At 53.2% G+C, this 22,229-nt stretch overlaps 1 protein-coding gene across 1 annotated transcript; it reads left to right on the top strand.

Annotated features, from left to right (window-relative positions):
• Positions 1-1,250: 1,250 nt before the first annotated feature.
• LOC116464119 (tyrosine-protein kinase receptor UFO) lies at positions 1,251-21,849 on the top strand (the record flags this gene model as incomplete). The annotated part of the gene is made up of 10 exons (XM_032147389.2): positions 1,251-1,739; positions 2,905-3,127; positions 3,415-3,515; positions 4,143-4,319; positions 13,110-13,190; positions 13,326-13,441; positions 20,125-20,335; positions 20,651-20,790; positions 21,343-21,493; positions 21,823-21,849. Coding segments are annotated over exons 1-10 (1,312 nt in total), but the record flags the coding sequence as incomplete, so codon positions are not given.
• Between the last annotated feature and the right edge of the window lie 380 nt (positions 21,850-22,229).

The raw sequence follows: 22,229 nt of genomic DNA, 5'->3' as shown, positions 1-22,229 counted from the left end.
ATGGGCCAGCAGAGAAGGGACAGGGTAGGATTTGACTTTCAGAAACAGGCCTCTGTTTGCTAAATGGGAGAAAGGAGTGAGAGTAGAGGCAGGAGAAGGCAGGATCAGACGTGGATGCTGGGAAGGGGCAGGTAGAAGAGACATCAGGAAGCCAAACAGATAGGACTTTATGATTGACCGTAGGTATACCAGTACCCAAAGAGAGGTGGCCAAGAGCAGAGGGATAGACGCCCAGCCTCCTCCTCACAGACATCCAGGCATGCAGAGCCCTCCACACGCCAAACACACAGGGCAGAGGAATGGAGGTACAGCAGAGCCGATACGCAGGCAGCAGATCTGCAACAACCAGGATACACAGTCCCACCAGAGGGAGAGAGCAGTGGAATGATCAGGGCTCACTGCAGCCTCAATCTCTTGGACTCAAGCATTCCTCTCACTCCAGCCTCCCTAGTAGCTGGGACCACAGGCACACGCCATGATACCTGGTTAAGTTTTAATTTTTAAACTTCTTATAGAGATGGGGGTCTCAGTGCATTGACCAGTCTGGTCTCGAACTCCTGGGCTCAAGCGATCCTCCCACCTTGGCCTCCCAAAGTGCTGGGATTACAGGATTGAGTTACCATGCCCGGCCAACAACTATTCTTATTCCCATTTTACAGACGGACAAACTGAGGCTCAGGAGGCCAGTCACTTGCCTGTAGCCCACAGTTAGTGGTAGCACTGGGATTCCAACTTGGGTCCCCTTCCGTGTCGCCTGTATATTGGTGTCCCATTTAGGCGTCCACGCAGGTTTTGGTGTGTCTGAAGATCTGTGTCTCCCCACGTAAGTGTCCCCCATGGATGCCCACCCAGCCGTGTCCTCCTGTCTCTGAGGTTTCTCCAGGAATCGAGCTCCTGGCCTGGCTTGTCTGAGTGTGTCTGTGGGCCAGTAGCATGCCCCTGCCCGTCTGGGTCCCTCTGCGTGTCTCTGCTTGTCCTAGCCTCTGTGTGTCAGTGACGTCTAAGAGTGTGTGTGTGTGCGTGTGTGTGTGTGTGTGTGTGTGTGTGTGTGTGTGTGTGTGTGTGTCCTTGTCCGAGGAGCCGAGAGAGTGAGGGGGAATGAAGGGCCAAGGAGGCCTGGCTGGGGCTGGGCTGGGGGTGGAGGCGGGGAGAGGGGCGTCACGGCCTGAGCTGAGAGGGGAGTGGAGTTCTGGAGGAATGTTTACCAGACACAGAGCCCAGAGGGACAGCGCCCAGAGCCCGGATAGAGAGACAGGGCCTCACTGGCTCAGGACGGGGGGCACAGCCACCAGGGTCCCCTTCCCCCTCCTCAGCTCCCTCCCTGGCTCCTTTAAGAAAGGGCTGATCCTCTCCTCTCTTGAGTTAACCCCTGATTGTCCAGGTGGCCCCTGGGCTCTGGCCCTGGTGGGCGGAGGCAAAGGGGGAGCCAGGGGCGGAGAAAGGGTTGCCCAAGTCTGGGAGTGAGAGAAGGAGGCAGGGGTGCTGAGAAGGCGGCTGCTGGGCAGAGCCGGTGGCAAGGGCCTCCCCTGCCGCTGTGCCAGGCAGGCAGTGCCAAATCCGGGGAGCCTGGAGCTGGGGGGAGGGCCGGGGACAGCCCGGCCCTGCCCCCTCCCCTGCTGGGAGCCCAAGAACTTCTGAGGAAAGTTTGGCACCCATGGCGTGGCGGTGCCCCAGGATGGGCAGGGTCCCGCTGGCCTGGTGCTTGGCGCTGTGTGGCTGGGCGTGCATGGCCCCCAGGGGTGAGTGATGGGGGCTCCTTGGGGCAGGGACCCCCTTGGAGGGGCTGGAGCAGGGGTAGGAGGTGGGGGATGATGGCAGGTGTGTGGGGCCTGGGCTGGCTTAGGGGGTTTCCTTGGGACCACAGAAAAGGGACTTTAAGAGAGGGAGACACAGATTCAGAGACACCAAGTGCAGCAGAGGGAGAGAAAGACTGAGAGAGGAACTGAAGGGCAGGGGGGACAGAAGGAGGACCCGGAGAGACAGACAGACAAGGAGAAGCTGAGGGCAGGGGTGGGGGCTGGACCTGAGAAGGGGGCCATGGGGAGAGGGGCTGAGCTGGGGATCGCCGGGAAGGAAGAAATCTTTCCGAAGGGGCACCGAGTCAGGCGGTGGGATGAGGAGGGCTCTGGAGCCCTGGGGGAAAACCCTTCTCCCTGCCAACACCACCCCCCTGCCCCGCCACTTGTCCCTACCCTACCAGTCCACTCCATCTCTGGGAAGGAGGCTCTCACTTTGTCTCTCTGTCTCTGCCTCCAGCTCTGCTATCTCTCTGTGGGTCTCTGTTTCTGTCTCTCTCACAGTCTCTGCCTTTATCTCTCCCTGCTCTCGGAGTCTCTCTCTCTCTCTTCTCAGCCTCCCTCTGTGACTGTATCCCCCCTCCGCCCCCTCCTTTTCTTCTCTCTTGAGGGCTGTTTCTTCATTTTTTCTGTCTCTCCTTGTATCTCTGCTCCTCTCTGTCTCATCTCCCCTGCCTGACTTTCTCTGGCTTTTCCCACCCCCACCACCCTTATCTCCCTCCCCCACCACCCTTATCTCCCTCCCTCCACCCCTGATTCTTCCCCTCCATCCACCAGCACCAGCGCGATCTGTTAAGTCTCTAGAGACCTAAGAGAGGACGGAGGGGGCAGGGACTGGCCCTGCCAGGCAGTGCAGGGCGTGGGAGGCTGCCAGATCCCGAGCCTCCTTCCCAACGGGATGGACGCTGGATCCCAGTCCCCTGGGAGGGCTCCCATCCTCCCTTCAGAGCCTCCGCCCTCCACCCCCCTCTGAGGTCACTCTGCAACTATGTCGGCCTAAGGGACTGGCGGGGTCCTGGCGGCCGGTGGGCAGGCAGGGACAGGGTGGAACTGAGGGCTGGAAGGAGCTGGGGGGTTCCTTAGCTAACTCTTCCCATCTCCCCTGCAGGCACGCAGGCTGAAGAAAGTCCCTTTGTGGGCAACCCAGGGAATATCACAGGTGCCCGGGGACTCACGGGCACCCTTCGGTGTCAGCTCCAAGTTCAGGGAGAGCCCCCCGAGGTACACTGGCTTCGGGATGGACAGATCTTGGAGCTCGCGGACAGCACCCAGACCCAGGTGCCCCTGGGTGAGGATGAACAGGATGACTGGATAGTGGTCAGCCAGCTCAGGTGTGTGGCCACATCCCTGAATCCCACTCCCACCTCTGTCACACAGGGGGCACAAAGCCCACCTGGGTGGGAACCCCAGTTTGACCACTTGTCAGCCGTGCGGCTTTGAGCATGTGATGGAACCTCTAGGTTTCGTTTTCCTCTTCTGCAAAATGAGTTAATAATAGGACCTACTTTGTGGTTGTCATGAGCTTCCAGGCTGGACACCCTCTTTCCGTTCTGACAGACCCCCTCCCAGTGTCCAGCTCTGACCCCGAACCTCTCTGTCTCTCCTCTTGCCCTGTCAGAATCACCTCCCTGCAGCTTTCCGACACGGGACAGTACCAGTGTTTGGTGTTTCTGGGACATCAGACCTTCGTGTCCCAGCCTGGCTACGTTGGGCTGGAGGGTGAGCTCTGGGGTCAGGGGTCCTGAGGGGTCAGAGGACGTGTGGCACTCACGGGTTGTGGGAAGTCAGGAATCCTGAGGGGTCAAAGGGTGCTGGAGGATTCAGGATGACCCTAGGCATCATACAGCCTAAGAATGTCAGAGTTTTGGGGTGTCAAGAAGCTGGGAGTCCATATAAGTTATGGGGCCAAGGCTGGGGGGATTATATGTTCTGAGTGAAAAGACTTCTTGGGGGTAGTTGGATATCCTAGGCATCAGACACGATCAGGTCACAGGAGGCCATTCTGGGCATCAGATAAGGCGTCAGAGGCATGCAACGCACCCCTCTCCCCACCACCCCAGTGGTCTCATTTTTCTCATCCATAGAATGAGATGAGGATGAGCTGTCAGACATTCTGGAAGAGAGACATGAGGAGCTCAGCTATCTTGGGGGGTCTGACATGGGAGGAATCAGATATTGGGGTCATGTGTGTTGGGTATGGCTCAGGTGCCCTTGGGGATCAGATACAGGCAGGTCAATGACCCTGCAGGGTGGGTTTGCTGCCCAAAGCCTACAGCATCCTAGTGGTGGGTCAGGCATCTTGGGGCCTCAGAGGGACCCCAGCCTCTACCACTGCCCACCCCCTAGGCTTGCCTTACTTCCTGGAGGAGCCTGAGGACAGGACTGTGGCCGCCAACACCCCCTTCAACCTGAGCTGCCAAGCCCAGGGACCCCCAGAGCCCGTGGACCTACTCTGGCTCCAGGATGCTGTCCCCCTGGCCACAGCTCCAGGTCACGGCCCCCAGCGCAGCCTGCATGTTCCAGGTGAGTCCGGGGATGTGGGTCAGCTCCGCATAGGGGGCCAGGCAGGGCTGAAGTCAGGAGCAAGGGAGCATTGCTAACTCTGCGTGAGTGTCTGACTGTCCTTCTGTCCCTCACTGTCTGTCTCTCTCTTGTTTCTCCCTCTGAGTCTGTCTCTGCCTCTCTGTCTCTACCTATCTTGTTTCTCTCCGCATGCCTTTTTCTGTCTCTTTCTGTCTTTTGGTGTGTGTGTCTTTCTGTCTGTCTCTGTATGTGTCTCTCTCTCTCTCTCTCTCTCTGTCTCTCTGCTTCTCTCTCCCTCCATTCACCCCGGCCTCTCTCTGAATAGAATTCTTTGTCCTGGGTTTCCTCCGAGCTGTTCCATGGCCCGAGTGTGTGTGGGCCTGGTGCCCCTTTGTCAGCCCTTGACCCAAGCAGGGCACCAGAATCAACCCTGCCCTCCTCTCCTCCGCCTCCCTCCAACTGGCCCACCTCCTGCCCTAACAAGCCCTGCTGGCCTCAGTCAAAGGGAGGATATCCAGCCCGGTCCCCACTGGGGAGACAGAACCCAAAGAAGAGAGAGCAGGAAGAAAGTGGGAGACAGAGGCTGGGCGAGGTGGCTCACGCCTGTAATCCCAGCACTTTGGGAGGCTGAGGCGAGCGGATCACGAGGTCAGGAGATCAAGACCATCCTGGCTAACATGGTGAAACCCCATCTCTACTAAAAATACAAAAAATTAGCTGGGCGTGGTGGCGGGTGCCTGTAGTCCCAGCTACTCAGGAGGCTGAGGCAGGAGAATGGCATGAACCCGAGAGGTGGAGCTTGCAGTGAGCGGAGATTGCGCCACTGCACTCCAGCCTGGGCGACAGAGCGAGACTCCGTCTCAAAAGAAAAAAAAAAAAAGGAAAGTGGGAGACAGAGAGAGATAGAATGACATACACTGGAAGGGACAGGCCATAGTGACCCAAGATGGACATAGACAGGACAGGGAGGCCGGGCATGGTGGCTCATGCCTGTAATCCCAGCACTTTGGGAGGCTGAGGCAGGTGGATCACTTGAGGCCAGGAGTTTGAGACCAGCCTGGCCAACATGGCAAAACCCCATCTTTACCAAAAATACAAAAATTAGCCAGGCGTGGTGATGGGCATCTGTAGTTCCAGCTACTTGGGAGGCTGAGGCAGGAGAATCGCTTGAACCCGGGAGGTGGAGCTTGCAGTGAGCCGAGATCGCACCACTGCACTCCAGCCTGGGCGACAGAGCAAGACTCCATCTCAAAACAAAAAACAAAACAAAACGAAAGACAAGACAGGGAAGTTGGAGTGACAGAAATCCTCTCCTTCTTGGTGACCATTCCCTTCTGCACCATGCAGACGAGGCAGGACCGAGCTCAGGGTTACGCAGTGGTCAGAGGCATCACTGGGGGACCCTGGATTCAGGGGGTTCTCCCTGCTGAAGGAGGAAAGACAGAGGAGCAGATGGCAGAGGCTCTGTAAAGGAAAGAGGCTGCAGCCTGGAGGGCATCAGCTTCCCGCACTCCCAACCTGCTGCCTCTTTCTGCTGGAATGAGGAGGGACCTTCTGACTGGGGGTCTCCAGGGTGGAGGGAGGAGCTCACATTCTCAGCATTCCTGGGACCCTGAGTTGCAAGGAAGACCTGGTGAGCATGCTGACCCCAGAGGAGTGACTCAGGCCCATGGCTCGAGTGGCTGAGTAGGGACCAGGGTTGGGGATGGGGCGTGAGTCAGCCTGGCAGGTCCCATGAGAAGGGGAGGGGAGGGAGAGAAATGGGTGCTGCACAGGTGTGAGGGTCTGTGCATGTCTCTGTGGTGGTGGTGGGGCGTCTGGATATTTGTGTGTTCTGGATCCGAGTGTTAGTGTATCCGTCAGCACAACCTCTGTGTGAGGGTGTGTCTTGGCGAGGGTGGGCTTCTGTGGATGTCTCATGTGTGGTGTGTGTGTGTGTGTGTGTGTGTGACTAACTATATTTCCTTTAGCTTGGATTCTGTCCCAATGTGTGCTTGGATCTTTATAGCATTTCTCTCTCTCTACATTTCTTAGGGGTTGCCTGTGTGTGGGTGTCTGTGTGTGTGTGCATGACTGAGTATACCAGTGTCAGCCTGTGTCTGTCCCTCTTTTTTGTGTTTGTGTGTTCACAGCTGAGACTCACTGTACGAAAGTAAAGTGTGCATGGAGGGTAGTGGGTTTGGGGCTATGGTGCACACCTCTCTGTATGGAGGTGGTAGTGTCAGCCCACAGGTGTGCAGCTATGGGTGTGAGCGTGTCCTAGTGAGAGCTTCTGTTCCCTTGCAGAATCAGAATGCGTCCATGGATAACTTGTGTTTCTTACCAGCTTTTTTTTCCCCCTTATTTTTTTTCAAGACAAGCTCTCGCTATGTAACCCAGGCTGGAGTGCAGTACTGTGATCATGGCTCACTGTAGCCTCCACCTCCTGGGCTCAAGCAATCCTCCTACTCAGTACCCTCCCACCCCTCAAGCAACTGGGACTATAGGCATGCGCCACCATACCCGGATAATTTTTGTATTTTTTGGTAGAGATGGAGTCTCGCCATATTGCCCAGGCTGGTCTTGAACTCCTGGCCTCAAGTGATCCTCCCGCCTCGGCCTCCCAAAATGTTGGGATTTACAGGCATGAGCCACTGCACTCAACCCTCAGCCTCTTACCTGCTTTCTGTGTGTGTCCATAGATGTCTCTGTGGCGTGTGTGTATATGTCACAGGGTAAGCATGTTGGTGTATGACTGTCGTCACAGACCTATGTGTGTGTGTGTATATGTAACAGCACCCTCTGCTTCTCTCTGGTCTCCCTGTGTGTGCACTGGCCCCTGCTGCCTCTGAGTACATGACCTAAGGATGCTTACCAGCCAGCGTATAGATGTGTGTATGTGTTAATCTATGTGTCCATGGCAGTGTCTCCATCCTTGTGTGTCTGCATCAGGCCTGTGCATCTAAGAAACTGTGTTTTTTTGTTTTTTTGGAGACGGAGTCTCGCTCTGTCACCCAAGCTGGAGTGCAGTGGCACGATCTTGGCTTACTGTAACTTCCGCCTCCTGGGTTCAAGGGATTCTCCTGCCTCAGCCTCCTGAGTAGCTGGGATTACAGGCACGCCCGGCTTATTGTTGTATTTTTAGTAGAGACAGGGTTTCACCCTGTTGGCCAGGCTGGTCTCGAACTCCTGACCTCAAGTGATCCACCGGCCTCGGCCTCCCAAAGTACTGGGATTACAGGCATGAGCACCGCACCCAGCGCAAATGTGTTTTTGTATCAGTCTGTGTCTGGGTGAACATGAAACCTGGGCGCATCCAGCTCATCTTAATGGCGTAGATGAAGGCTTGGCTGTGGGGTGGTACGCGTCGGTGTGTCTGGTCTGAGCAGGTCAAAATGACCCTTCATTGTGTCCTGGTGTGTATCTATCTGTCCACCTCAACTCCATGTACGCTGTTACGTGGTGTGTGTCTCTCAATATACAGGGACATTTAGGTTTCTGTGTGTGTCAGATGCATCAGCCTAGATGTATATTGCGTTGCTAGGTGTTTGTAATCAATGTGTACACGTGTGACTGTGTGTTTATGTGTTTGTCCCACGTTGGCTTGTATGCGTACATGTCTCTTTATGAATGTACATCAGTGTCGCCCGTGTGTATATGTGTGAGTCACAGTGTTTTTGTGTCACTGTGTTTGTGACATCAGCTCTTGCATATCTGTGTGCCGTTAACTTACCAAGTACTGAGTTTTCTGTGCTAATAACAGCCCCTGTGTGTTTAAGTGTGATTCATTGTGAGTGTGTGTGTGGGGGGGTTGCTGTGAGAAGGAATTTTGTCCGTTAGTGTGCGTCTGTCCCTCTATCTGACTCAGGGCGTACCCCTCCTCCTTCCATCCCTCTCATTCTCTGGAAAAGCTGGGGCGGAGAGCAGGGGTTGTGGGGGGATGGTCAGGACATCTGGAAAGCACATCTGGAGTCGGCCTGCTCCTGTCCTTTTGCGGTAAAGCAAGAGCCCTCTGGAGGGGAAGGGGTCCCAGTTCCTCCTGTCCCCTTCACTCAAGGTGCGGCCGTTGGGGCCTGGGAAGGGGGATCCCGGCTCTGGCTCCGCGCCCCCGAAGCCGGCCGGAAGCGCTGGGGTGGGGAGGTGCCCCGGGTGACTCACGCGGGGGCAGGAATGCTGCGGTCGGAACGGGACCCGGCTCCAGAACCCACCTCCAGCCCCAGGGCTTCTCCGGCCGGCGGCGCCAGCTCCCGCGCGCTGACCCTGGCGGGGCCCCACGTGCCAGGTGGCTGGACCCGACCCAGGCTCCCCGCCCCCTCTCGGGCCGCCCGCCCGGGACTGTACTGTTTCTCCTCCTGGCGGCGCGGGGGCTGCGGGCGCGGGGCCTTCGGTGCGCGGGGGCTGCGGGAGCGGGCACCTGACCTTGTCTGGGAACGGCCACCTAGGAAGCCGCGACTGAGGAGCTCCCCTACCCACCCCCTTCCGGCCTCTGCAGACTTTGCCCCATTCCACTCCCTCCGCTGACGGAGAAAAGGAAACTTTGTGTCTGCGGATGGAAAGCCTCCCTCGCGAACGCGGTGGGAACAGAGGCGTACACGCACGGAGCAAACACGAGAGACACGTACACGGATACTCAACACATGCACGTACACACCATCCACAGATACACGCAGGGTCACAAACATACCAGCTCAGAAACACAGACACAGACGCACAAGCACACGAGTAAACGCGTAAACAACATGCAGAACTGCAGTTGCACTTACAAGACTTGGTCCCAGGGCCGGGCACGGAGTGGCTCTGCCTGCAATCCAGCACTTTGGGAGGCCGAGGCGGGAGGATCGCTTGGGGCCAGAAGTTTGAGAGCAGCCTGGCAACATAGTGAGACTCTCCTCTTCTCTACAAAAAAAAATTGAAAAAGTGTGGTGGCCGCCTGTAGTCTCAGCTGCTTGGGAGGATGAGACAGGAGGATCGCTTGAGCCCTGGAGGTCAAGGCAGCAGTGAGCCGTGATTGTGCCACTGTACTGCGGCCTGGGAGATAGAGCAAGACCCTGTCTCAAAAAACAAAACGAAAAACTTGGTCCTTCTTACATCCTAGCACAGACATTGTGTGTGTGTGTGTGTTGAGGGGGGTGTCTGTGTTTCTATGTGTATCTGTGTTGGGGGATTCCCCTTATTCACCAGGCTACGTTCTCTAAGACCCCCCCGCAAAAGCCTGAAACAATGAATAATACTAAACCCTGTATATACTACACATAACTTTCTTTTTCTTTCACAATTTCGCAGATAGTTTTCTTACTATAGATCTTAGCAACCTCAGTACATATATATATGATTATCTTTTTCTAAGTGGAGAATTTTCACCTTTTCACTTAAAAGGAAGCACTTTAAGGCTTCTCTTTGGCCTATCCGAATTGCAGCCATCACTATTTTGCACCCTGGGGCCTTTTTTTTTTTTTTTTTTTTTTAGACAGTCTCTCTCCGTCGCCCAGGATGGAGTGCAGTGTGGCGACCTTGGCTCACTGCAACCTCCGCAGCCCGGGTTCTAGCAATTATCGTGCCTCAGCCTCCCGAGTAGCTGGGATTACAGGTGCGTGCCACCATGCCTGGCTGATTTTTTTGTATTTTTAGTAGAGACGGGGGTTTCACTATGTTGCCCAGGCTTGCCTTAAACTCCTAATCTCAAGTGATCCACCCGCCTCGGCCTCCCAAAGTGCTGGGATTGCAGACGTGAGCCATAGCACCCGGCCAGGCCATTATTTAGATAAATAAGAGTTTCTTGAACACCAGCACTGCAGTACCAGGACAGTCGATCTGATAGCTAAGTGACTCACAGACAAGTATCCGATACAGCACTGAGATGCTGGACAAAGGGGGGATTCACGTTCCAGGCCAACCAGAGTGGGATGACATGAGGTTTCACCACAGTACTCAGAACGGCATGCAATTTAAAACTTAGGAGTTATATCTGGAATTTTCCATTGAAATATTTTTCGACCAAGAGTAACTGAAACCTCAAAAAGTGAAACCTCGGATAAAGGGGGACTGATATATGTTGTATAGCGGTGTGTGTTGGGTATCTCTGTGTGCTTGCAGGTCTGTGTCTCTTGTGTTTGTCTCTGTACTTGTACGTGCTTCTGTGTGTGCACGTTGTGTCATACCAACACCAACACCACCACATTAGGGAGGGAAGGCAATCCACCTTCACTCAAAAACAGTTACTCAAGGCCGGACACGGTGGCTCACGCCTGTGATCCCAGCACTTTGGGAGGCTGAGGCGGGCAGATCACTTGAGGTCAGGAGTTCGAGACCAGCCTGGCCAACATGGTGAAACCCTATCTCTACTAAAAATTACAAAAATTAGCCGGGCGTGGTGGCGCACTCCTGTAATCCCAGCTACTCAGAAGGCTGAGGCTGGAGAATCGCTTGAACCCAGGAGGCAGAGGTTGCAGTGAGCCAAGATCATGCCACTGCACTCTAGCCTGGGCAACAGAGCAAGACTCTCAAAAAGCAAAAGAAAAAAACAGTCAAGACACAATACGTGAACTCCCCTATGGAATTACACACGCTCATATTTCTACACCTATGCTCAGGAATGCTCATAAGTACACAGCTGAACACAATTTCACTCATTCATTCAACAAGCATTTATGGCACACCTATTGTGTGCCAGGCCATCCTGACACAGCAGGGGATGAAACAGACACAACCCCTGCCCTCCTGGAGCTGACATTCTAGTGGGGGAAACTGACAATGGACAAGGTACCTGGGTAACAGGTGAAGTATGTTGGGTGATGAGAAGAACCAAAGAGGAAAAGTAAAGCGGGAAGGGGATAGATTTGGAGAGGAAACTCCAATTACCTCCAATTTTATTTTATTTTTTCTTTCTTTCTTTCTTTTTCTTTTCTTTTCTTTTCTTTTTTTTTTTTGAAACAGAGTTTCGCTCTTGTTGCCCAGGCTGGAGTGCAATGGCATGATCTCAGCTCAATGCAGCCTCTGCCTCCCGGGTTCAAGCGATTCTCCTGCCTCAGCCTCCTGAGTAGCTGGGATTACAGGGGCCTGCCACTATGTCCAGCTAATTTTTTGTATTTTTAGTAGAGACGAGGTTTCACTATGTTGGCCAGGCTGGTCTCGAACTTCTGACCTCAGGTGATCCACCCACCTCGGCCTCCCAAGGCTGGGATTACAGGCATGAGCCACCGTGCCCAGCCTTTATATTTCATTTTATTATTTTTAATTTTTTTGAGACAGAGTCTCACTCTGTCGCCCAGGTTGGAGTGCAGTGGTGTGATCACAGCTCACTGCAGCCTCCACCTCCCCGGGCACAGGTAGTCTTCCCACCTCAGCCTCCCGAGTAGCTGGGACTACAGGTGTGCACCACCACACCCAGCTAATTTTTCTCTTTTTTGTAGAGATGGGGTCTCACCACGTTGCCCAGGCTGGTCTCTAACTCCTGGCCTCAAGCGATCCTCCCGACTCGGCCTCCCAAAGTGCTGGGATTACAGTCATGAGTCACTATGCCTGGCCAAGCTCCAATATTAACAGGGTGGCCAGGCCTAGCGGACTGAGAGGTGTTGTTGAGGGACAAAAACGAAAGAAGAGGGTGCGAGTCACGTGGACATTTGTGGAAGACTGTTTTGAGCAGAGGGAACAGTGCACAGTTCTCGGGGTAGAAACATGCTTCATGTACGCGTTCCAGAGACACTGGAGGCCAGTGTGGCCGGAGAAGAGCGTGTGACAGGGAGAGCGGGAGAGGGGTTGGCAGGAGGCGAGCTTAGAGATGAACAGACATGTCTCCATTAATGTACAGCCATGGGCTGGTTTCCTTAAGTGTGTCTAGCAGGTGTGTGTGTCCATACGTGTGTCCTTGTGAGTTAGTGAGGGTGCCTGTGTTTGTGCATGTGAGTTTGTGCATGTTTGTGTGTCTCCTTGTGTGTGTGTGTCTGTGTATGCTTTTGTGTGTCTATGTATATATGTGTCTATGTCCATATATATGAGCATGTGTGTTTCTGTGTGTGTCTATATATGTGTATATGAGTATGTGAGTATCTAGGTGTACGAATCTGTGTGTGTGAGACAGAGTGTGTGTGTGTGGCTGTGTCTGTTTCTGTGTCTGTGTCTGTGTGTGAGCATGTGTGTTTATATGGGTGTGTATGAGTATGTGTCTCTGGGGTGTAAGAATGTGTGTGTGTGTGCCTGTGTGTGGCTGTGTGTGAGTCTGTGTGAGCATGTGTGTGTATGAGTATGTGTCTCTCTCTGGGGTGTAAGAATATGTGTGTGTGTGTGTGTGTGTATGCGCCTGTGTGTGGCTGTGTGTGTGTGTCTGTGTGAGCATATGTGTCTATGTGTGTGTATGAGTGTGTGTCTCTATCTGGGGTGTTAGAGTGTGTGTGCCTGTGACTGTGTGTGGTTGTGTGTCTTTGTGTGTGCCTGTGTATGTGTGTATGAGTGTGTGTGCCTGTGCCTGTGTGTGGCTGTGTGTGTCTTTGTGTGTTTCTGTGTGAGTATGTGTCTGTGTGTGTGTATGAGTGTGTCTCTCTCTGGGGTGTAAGAATGTGTGTGTGCCTGTGTGTGGCTGTGTGTGTCTGGGTGGCGGGAGGTTAGGGCTGAAACCAAGCCGTCCTTGTGTTTGGGGATGGAGGCTGTGTTCCTAACTCATTGCCCTCAACTCTGCTAACTCTCCCTTCAGGCAAGTGCCTGTGTGGGCTGCACTGACCCTGGTCAGGCAGGCCATGGTAGGAGTGGCCCGGCATGGCCCGGGAGCCCTTCCTGCCCCTCTCTGATACTGGGCCCTTCCCTCATATGACTCCCTAGGGCTGAACAAGACATCCTCTTTCTCCTGCGAAGCCCATAACGCCAAGGGGGTCACCACATCCCGCACAGCCACCATCACAGGTGACAGAGTTGGGAGGTGGGGAGTTGGGCGTCAGAGGGTGGGGTTTGGCTCTGGGGTCAGAGCAGGGGCAGAGAGCAGGGTAGGGAGCTTTGAGCAAAGGCTCCCCAGGGTCAATCTCTCCTGTTTGTCCACAGTGCTCCCCCAGCAGCCCCGTAACCTCCACCTGGTCTCCCGCCAACCCACAGAGCTGGAGATGGCTTGGACTCCAGGCCTGAGCGGCATCTACCCCCTGACCCACTGTACCTTGCAGGTGAGACTCCCAGACTTGGTTCATTTCAGTCTCAGGCCTCCTTCCACCCACATCCACAACCCCCATCCTCTCCCTGGGAACCCACCACTTCTCGGCCACTGTTGAGAAGCAGTAGAGCCTGGGGCGGGGGGTTAAACCAGATGTCCTGGGTTCGAATCCTAGCTCCACCACCTTCTGGCTGTGTGACCTTGGGTAGGTGGCTTAATCTCTCTGGGGCTCAGCTCTCTTGTCTACAAAATGGACGTAATGGTAGTGCCTACCTGGTATGCTTAGTGTGAAAATTCAATGAGTGAATGCAAATTACCAACTTAAAATGGTTTATAGAACATAGGAAACAAATTTAACAAAATTGGCCAGGCGCGGTGGCTCACGCCTGTAATCCCAGCACTTTGGGAGGCTGAGGTGGGCGGATCACTTGAGGTCAGGAGTTTGAGACCAGTCTGGCCAACATAGTGAAACCACATCTCTACTAAAAATACAAAAATTAACTGGGCCTGGTGGCATGCACTTGTAGTCCCAGCTACTGGGGAGGCTGAGGCAGGAGAATTGCTTGAACCTGGGAGGAGGAGGTTGCAGTGAGAGGAGGTTGCAGTGAGCCAAGATCGTGCCACTCCTCTCCGGCCTGAGTGACAGAGCAAGACTCTGTCTCAAAAACAAACAAACAAACGAACAAACAAAAAAAACAAATTTAACAAAATGAAAATGATCAGCTGTCTTAATTATTTTCAGTATTAGTGATATTAACTCTAGCCAGAGTGGGAGCCCTGAGACAGCAGGGTCTGGAGCCATTTCTGTCACCACGGGGTACCCAGAACCCTCCACTTCTCTCATCCCAGCCCTGGCCACTCTGTGTGGTCACTGTCTGGGGATGGGTCTGTCCCCTACTGGAATGTGAGCTCTGACAGGGCAGGGCTGGAGCTGTCCCAGTCACCACTGGCTCCTCATTCTTGCCCAGCACAGGACCACACATAGAGTAGGGAATATTTGCTAGAAGGGTATACTACAACCCAGATGAGCTAGACCCAGCCTCTGCCCTCAAGTTGCTCCTAGAGTAAGAAAACCAAAACCAGGCCAGGTGTGGTGGCTTTCACCTGTAACCCCAGCACTTTGGGAGGCCAAGGCCGGTGGATCACCTGAGGTCAGGAGTTCGAGACCAGCCTGGCTAACATGGTAAAACCCCATTTCTACTAAAAATACAAAAAATTAGTCAGGTGTGGTGGCACACACCTGTAATCCCAGCTACTCAGGAGGCAGAGGGAGGAGAATCGCTTGAACTCGGGAGACAGAGGTTGCAGTGAGCTGAGATCGCGCCATTGCACTCCAGCTTGGGTTACAAGAGCAAACTTCCATCTCAAGAAAAAAAAAAAAGAAGAAAGAAAGAAGAAAACCAAAACCAAAACAAAACTCACGGATCTATAAATATAAGGCCTAATTCTGGTCTGAAGTTCTCTGAGATTAGAAAGTTGGAGATGGGGGGTGGACAGTGCCTATGATGGTAGATGACAGTAATGAAGAATGACCAACTTCTGCTGAGTGTCCGCTGTGCACCGGGTCTTACATTAACGCACACCTGCTCATGTGTTTGTGAAGGAGGATCTATGGATACACCCATTTTCCAGATGAAGAAACTAAGGCTCAGAGTGGTTAACCAGCTTGTCCAAGGTCACATCAAACCCATATCATTGCTCCCAACCTCCTTAAAAACTGTTTTTTGTTTTTTCTTTTCTTTTTTTTTTTGAGACAGAGTCTCGCTCTGTCACCCAGACTGGAGTGCTGTGGCATGATCACGGCTTATTGCAACCTCCGCCTCCTGGGTTCAAGCAATTCTCTTGCCTCAGCCTCCTGAGTAGCTGGTGTTACAGGTGCCCACCACCACGCCCAGCTAATTTTTGTATTTTTAGTAGAGACAGGGTTTCGCCATGTTGGTCAGGCTGTTCTCGAACTCTTGATGTCAAGTGATACGCCCACCTCGGCCTCCCAAAGTGCTGGGATTACAGGCGTGAGCCACCGTGCCAGGCCCTGAGAAAATGTTTAGAGTCAGTGCTTGATTAAACAGGAATTGTCTTATACGTGCATGCCCTGAGCACAACCCCATCTGCTTGGCATTTTAAACCTAGAACGTAGTGGCTACTGGCTGGGCATGATAGCTCATACCTGTAATCCCAGCACTTCGGGGGGCTGAGGCAGGTCTGTACAAAAAATTCAAAAAAATTAGCCGAGTGTGGTGGCAGGCACCTGTAGTCCCAGCTACTCGGGAGGCTGAAGTGGGACAGTCACCTTAGCCTGGCAGTCAAGGCTGCAGTGAGGCATGATTGAACCTCTGCTCTCCAGCCTGGGTGACAGAGTGAGACTCTGTCTCAGAAAGAAAAAAAAAAAATAGTGGCTATTAATCTTCCCGTTTTCAAGGTGAGAAACTGAGGCCCAGAGAGGGGCCCCCTCTCTGGGCCTTTGTTCCTCCCATCCTCCTCCCCTCCCCAGGGCTAGAAAGCCGAAGCTGAGATTCAATCCCAGAGGCCAGCCGGATTTGGGAGACCTCAAATGCCAGGTCAGGCATAAGCTGCACTCCTACCCACATCCACCAAGTGTCCCCAGGAAAGCAGAAGTGTGTCCTCTTCCCTCTCCAGGTCTCACTTCCTGCTGCACATGGGCTAGGGCCGAAGAGTTCCAGTGGGAGGGTCACAGCCGTCCCAGGGAAAAGAGAAGTGGGAGCAGGCATGGGGAGACCAACTGTCTGTACCCATCTCCCCTCTGTCCTGGTAGAGGTTCCTCTTCCTGTCTGTCACTGCGGGTCAGAGAGCAGGCATGATGACAGCCTCACCCGCTCCTCGTACCCACCATCTGCCCCCACTTCTCCCCAGGTCTCATGGTGGTGTCGTCTCCCGCCATGGGGGCTGTGTGACTTTGGGCAAGTTGCTGAACGTCTCTGGGCCTTGGCTTCCTTGTCTGTAAAATGGGGATGAGAAAAGAAATTGACCCCATAGGGTGGTAGTGCGAAGTCAATGAGTTCATCCAGTAATGTGCTTGACAGGGAGCTTGGTACATATTTGGCACTCAAGAAATGTTTGCTAGGCAGGGTGCCATGGCTCACACCTGTAATACTAGACCTTTGGGAGGCCGAGGCAGGTGGATCGCTTGAGCCCAGGAGTTTGAGACCTGCCTGGCCAACATGGTGAAAGCCCATCTCTCCAAATAATGAAAAAATTAGGTGGGGCTGTCATTGCACCACTGCACTCCAGCTTGTGTGACAGAGTGAGACCCTGCCAAAAAAAAAAAAAAAAAAAAGAAAGAAAACAAATGTTAGCTGTTGATGATTATAACATGCAAAGCAGTTTATATGCATCATGTCATTAAACCTTACACCCTGACAAGTAAGAACTATGATGTCCATTTTCCAGAGACGGAAACTGAGACTCAGAGAAGTTAAGACACTCACTCTAGGTCACACAGCAAACAGCATCCAATGCAGAACTTAGATCCAAGGAATCTGGCTTTAGAGCCCACACCCTGTGGCAGTAAACTCCTTCCTGACATACTGTGTGGCTGTATGGCTGGGGTCTCCAGGGTGAAGGGGAAGCCCTTGGCTGCAGCATTCCTGAGGTGCGTGGCTGTGAGTTGTATGGTTATGGGGGTTTTGTGGCTCCATGTGGCAGGGCTATACAGATGTGTACACCAGCGGTGGCCCCCTCCACCCTGAGTGTGCCATTCCTGGGGCGGAATAGGTATGGGGACAAGTGCCGCTATGCAGAGCTTGACGCTTGTTGCCAGGAAACACACATAAAATAATAAGTGACAGGCCGGGCACGGTGGCTCATGCCTATAATCCCAGCACTTTGGGAGGCTGAGGCGGGCAGATCACCTGAGGTTGGGAGTTTGAGACCAGCCTAACCAACATGGAGAAACCCTGTCTCTACTAAAAATGCAGAATTAGCTGGGCATGGTGGCGCATGCCTGTAATCCTAGCTACTCAGGAGATTGAGGCAGGAGAATCACTTGAACCTGGGAGGCGGAGGTTGCGGTGAGCCAAAATCACGCCATTGCACTCCAGCCTGGGCAACAAGAGCGAAACTCCATCTCAAATAAATAAATAAATAAAATAATAAATGACACTCAGTATGCACAAGCAGTCTTCTAAATGCTTATATGCCCCAATTCAGTTAACCCCGTGAGGTAGAGAGCCACTGTCATCCCATTTTACAGATGAGAAGACTGAGGCACACAGCTAGGGAATGGTAGAGCCTGGATTTGAGCCCCGGATCCAGCATCTGTGCTCCTCAGCACTAGGCTAAACTGCCTCTATGCACAGACAAGAGGTATTGTTACCATTACTGATATTCTTACCACCAGTAGAGCAAAGACTCTGGGGACAGGATGGGGTTTAGGTCCCAGTTTCATCAGTGACAAACTGATGACCTTGAACAAGTGATTCCATCTCTCTGGGCCTCAGTGTTGTCATCTGTACAGTGGGAATAAGCATAATGCTTACCACAGGACAACAGGGTGGATGTGAGGGCCAGATGAATTCAGATTTGTCAAGGGCTAAGAATGGCACTCAGTACATGTTGGACGTGTTTTTCTTTTTTTATTAAGATAATATATAACATGGCCAGGCGTGGTGGCTCACACCTGTAATCCCAGGACTTTGGGAGGCCAAGGCGGGTGGATTACCTGAGGTCAGGAGTTTGAGACCAGCCTGGGCAACATGGTGAAAGCCTTTCTCTACACAGAATACAAAAAAAGCCGGGTGTGGTGGCTTTTACAGGTGTGATTTACAGGTGTGAACCTGTAATCCCAGCACTTTGGGAGGCCGAGGCGGGCGGATCACTTGAGATCAGGAGTTCGAGATCAGCCTGACCAACATGATGAAACCCCCGTCTCTACTAAAAATCAAAAAAGTTAGCCAGACATGGTGGCGCATGACTGTAGCCCCCCAGCTACTCGAGAGGCTGAAGCAGAAGAATTGCTTGAGCCCAGGAGGCGGAGGTTGCAGTGAGCCGAGATTGCACCACTGCACTCCAACCTGAGTGACGGAGCAAGACTCTGACTAAAAAAAAAAAAAAAAAAAAAAAGATAGTCAAGCGTGGTGGCTCACGCCTATAATCCCATCTACTTGGGAGGCAGAGGCATGAGAATTGCCTGAACCTGGGAGGCGGATATTGCAGTGAGCCGAAATCATACCACTGCACTCCAGCTCAGGTGATGAAAAGAGACTCATAGGCCGGGCACGGTGGCTCACACCTGTAATCCCAGCACTTTGAGAGGCTGAGGCGGGCGGATTGCCTGAGGTCAAGAGTTTGAGACCAGCCTGACTAACATGGTGAAACCCTGTCTCTACTGAAAATACAGCAATTAATCGGGCGTGGTGGTGCGCGTAGTCCCCGCTACTTGGGAGGCTGAGGCAGGAGAATTGCTTGAACCTAGGAGACGGAGGTTGCAGTGAGCTAAGATCTCACCACTGCACTCTAGCCTGGGCGACAGAGCAAGACTCCGTCTCCAAAAAAAAGGAAAAAAAGAAAAAAGAAAAAGAAAAAGAAATGAGACGTACCACATGCATAATCTTCAGTGTACCTCTAGATCAAGCTCGTCTAACACATGTGGCCCAGGATGGCTTTGAATGCGGCCCAACACAAGTTCGTAAACTTTCTTAAAACATTATGAGATTTGTTTGTGATTTTTTTTTAACTATCAGCTGTCGTTAGTGTTAGTGTATTTTATGTGTGGCCCAAGACAATTCTTCTTCCACTATGGTCCAAGAAAGTCAAAAGATTGGACACCTCTGAGATTATTTAACACACATATTCGCCATGTAACCACCATCCATATCAAGACACAGACCCTTCCAGTCCCCAAGAAGACTCCCTCAGGCCCCAGAGATGGCCACCCTTCTGCTTCTAGAACATTGCTTTTGCCTGTAGTATAATGTCGTATAAATGGGGTCTCACAGTATTGTGCTATTATTATTATTATTATTATTATTATTATTATTATTATTATTATTTGAGACAGAGTCTTGCTCTGTTACCCAGGCTGGAGTGCAGTGGTGTGATCTTAGCTCACTGTAACCTCTGCCTCCCAGGTTCAAGTGTTTCTCCTATCTCAGCCTCCCGAGTAGCTGGGATTACAGGCGAGCGCCACCACACCCGGCTAATTTTTTATATCTTTGGAAGAGATAGGGTTTCACCATGTTGGCCAGGCTGGTCTCGAACTGCTAACCTCAAGTGATTGCCCGCCTCGGCCTCCCAAAGTGCTGGGATTACAGGCGGGAGCCACCGTGCCCAGTTTATTTGCATTATTATTGTCATCACACTGTTATTATCGGTGCTGACCACCCGCCATGCACTGTGGCATCCTTTGGGCATAACTACACTTAATCTTTAAACAATCCTGTAAGGCATTTGATCCTCTAAGGCCCCATGTGCCCAAGGAAAAAACTGAGGCTCAGAGAGGGAAGAGTCTTGCTAGAGGTGGCTTTTGGAAGTGGTGACAGAACCACATTGTATACAGCCAAATGATCTCCTTGCTTTGCAAATCCAGGTGCCCGTGTTATCCTAGCAAGGCACTGCAACACACACACACACACCCGTGCAAAGTTGTGTAGTCACACCAGACCACCACCACTGGGAGCTGTGTGACCATCTCGTGTGATTGCTTGGTTGTCCTGTCCTCACACCCTTGCCTCTCCTCAGGCTGTGCTGTCAGACAATGGGATGGGCATCCAGGCGGGAGAACCAGACCCGCCAGAGGAGCCCCTCACCTTGCAAGCATCCGTGCCCCCCCATCAGCTTCGGCTGGGCAGCCTCCATCCTCACACCCCTTATCACATCCGCGTGGCATGCACCAGCAGCCAGGGCCCCTCATCCTGGACCCACTGGCTTCCTGTGGAGACGCCAGAGGGAGGTAAGAAGGGCTGGGGAGGGACATGTCACCACTGCCCCACTGGACCTTGCTTACATCAGTGCCACCCCCATTGTCCCCTTTCACTCCTTTACCCCTCATGGCCTCAATCTCCTTCCCATCCAGTCTCTGACCCCTCAGCAGCACTGCCCGCTGGCCTCTTTCCCAGCCCTTTTTTCCCCTGTGCTTCCGCTCATAGGAGGCCTGCACGAGTTGCCCACGTGTGTGCCCTTGGCACCCTGCACCCACTTCCTGGGAACAGGGGAGGGGGTCAGGAAGAGGCGGGGGTGCCAGCTTCCCCTCTTCCCTGTCCTCCAGTGCCCCTGGGCCCCCCTGAGAACATTAGTGCCACGCGGAATGGGAGCCAGGCCTTCGTGCATTGGCAGGAGCCCCGGGCGCCCCTGCAGGGTACCCTGTTAGGGTACCGGCTGGCGTATCAAGGCCAGGACACCCCAGAGGTGGGTGCTGCTGGTGGGATTGGAGTGGAGTGGCTTGGGAAGGAGGGAGGAGAAGATATCAGGGCAGACATGGATGGTTGTGAAGGTTGGGTAGTACACAATTGCTCTATCCCTAGGGGGCACATTCAGGGAAGGTTCACATTCACATTCTGGGGAGAATAAGGGGGTCTAAGGGAGGGCATGGGGAATGGCTGTTTTTGAACCACTGCAAAAGCATTTCAGCAGACTCATATTCACTATAACGATTTTTCAGCAGATAGTTGTATAGCACCTTGAGGAAGGGGTACCTTTTCCTGATTTGCACAAAGGCACTTCTATCAGGGCTAGCAATACCCTGACGTAGGGAGAGAGGATGGAAAGAGAAGCTAGAAGGGGGTGGAGGGATACAGGTTAAAGGATGAGGATGAGAGATGAAGGGGAGGACGAGGAAGGATGAGGAGTTGGAGGATGGGGAGAGGGCTTTGAGAAAGAGATGGGGTGTCGAGCCCGAGAGTGAAGGCTTAACAGCTGGGGGGTGAGGTTCTACCCTGATGCCACTTCTGGACCTCCTAGGTGCTAATGGACATAGGGCTAAGGCAAGAGGTGACCCTGGAGCTGCAGGGGGACGGGTCTGTGTCCAATCTGACAGTGTGCGTGGCAGCCTACACTGCTGCTGGGGATGGACCCTGGAGCCTCCCAGTACCCCTGGAGGCCTGGCGCCCAGGTAAGTCCAAAGCCATGCCCAACCTGCTTCAACCCTGTCTCTCCCTGACAGCCCTGACTTACTCCTTGTATCTTTCAGTGTTACCGCAACTTAGGCCGTGTTCCTACCCTGAGCCTTACTGAGAGCCGCCCTCACTCCCTTACCCATGCCAACCCCTCACTCCCTTACCTGTGCCATGGCCTCACTCCTTTACCCGTGCCACACCCTCACTCCCTTACCTGTGCCACACCCTCACTCCCTTACCCATGCCAACCCCTCATTCCCTTACCCATGCCATGCCAGTCTTGTCCTCTCTGAGCACGTCTCCTCTCTGTCCTTTCTTCTCACAGGGCAAGCACAGCCAGTCCACCAGCTGGGTAAGGGCTTCCACACCCCGTTTCCTCCCTCCCTACCCTCAACACCTAGTGGGGGCGCTGTCACCATATATACTCATTGCACATCCCTTTCATGTTTCTCGAACTCATCACTCTAACCTACTTCTTGAGTTCGTGTGGTTCTTGATGGAGGTGCCTATAATGGCCTAGCATAGCACATTGTAGGTATTCAGGCAATGACAGATGGGTGGGTGGATGGATGAACAAATGGATGGATGGATGGATGGATGGATGGATGGATGAATGGATGGATGGATAGATATATGGAGGGTGGATGGGTGGGTGGGTCAATGGATGAATAGGGGGTGGATAGGCGGGTGAACAGATAAATGACTGGATGGCCAGTGGATAAATGGATGGGT

Source organism: Hylobates moloch, unplaced genomic scaffold, assembly GCF_009828535.3.
Source record: "Hylobates moloch isolate HMO894 unplaced genomic scaffold, HMol_V3 SCAFFOLD_191, whole genome shotgun sequence".
Taxonomy (NCBI): Eukaryota; Metazoa; Chordata; class Mammalia; order Primates; family Hylobatidae; genus Hylobates; species Hylobates moloch.
This window is presented reverse-complemented; position numbering and strand designations above follow the sequence as displayed.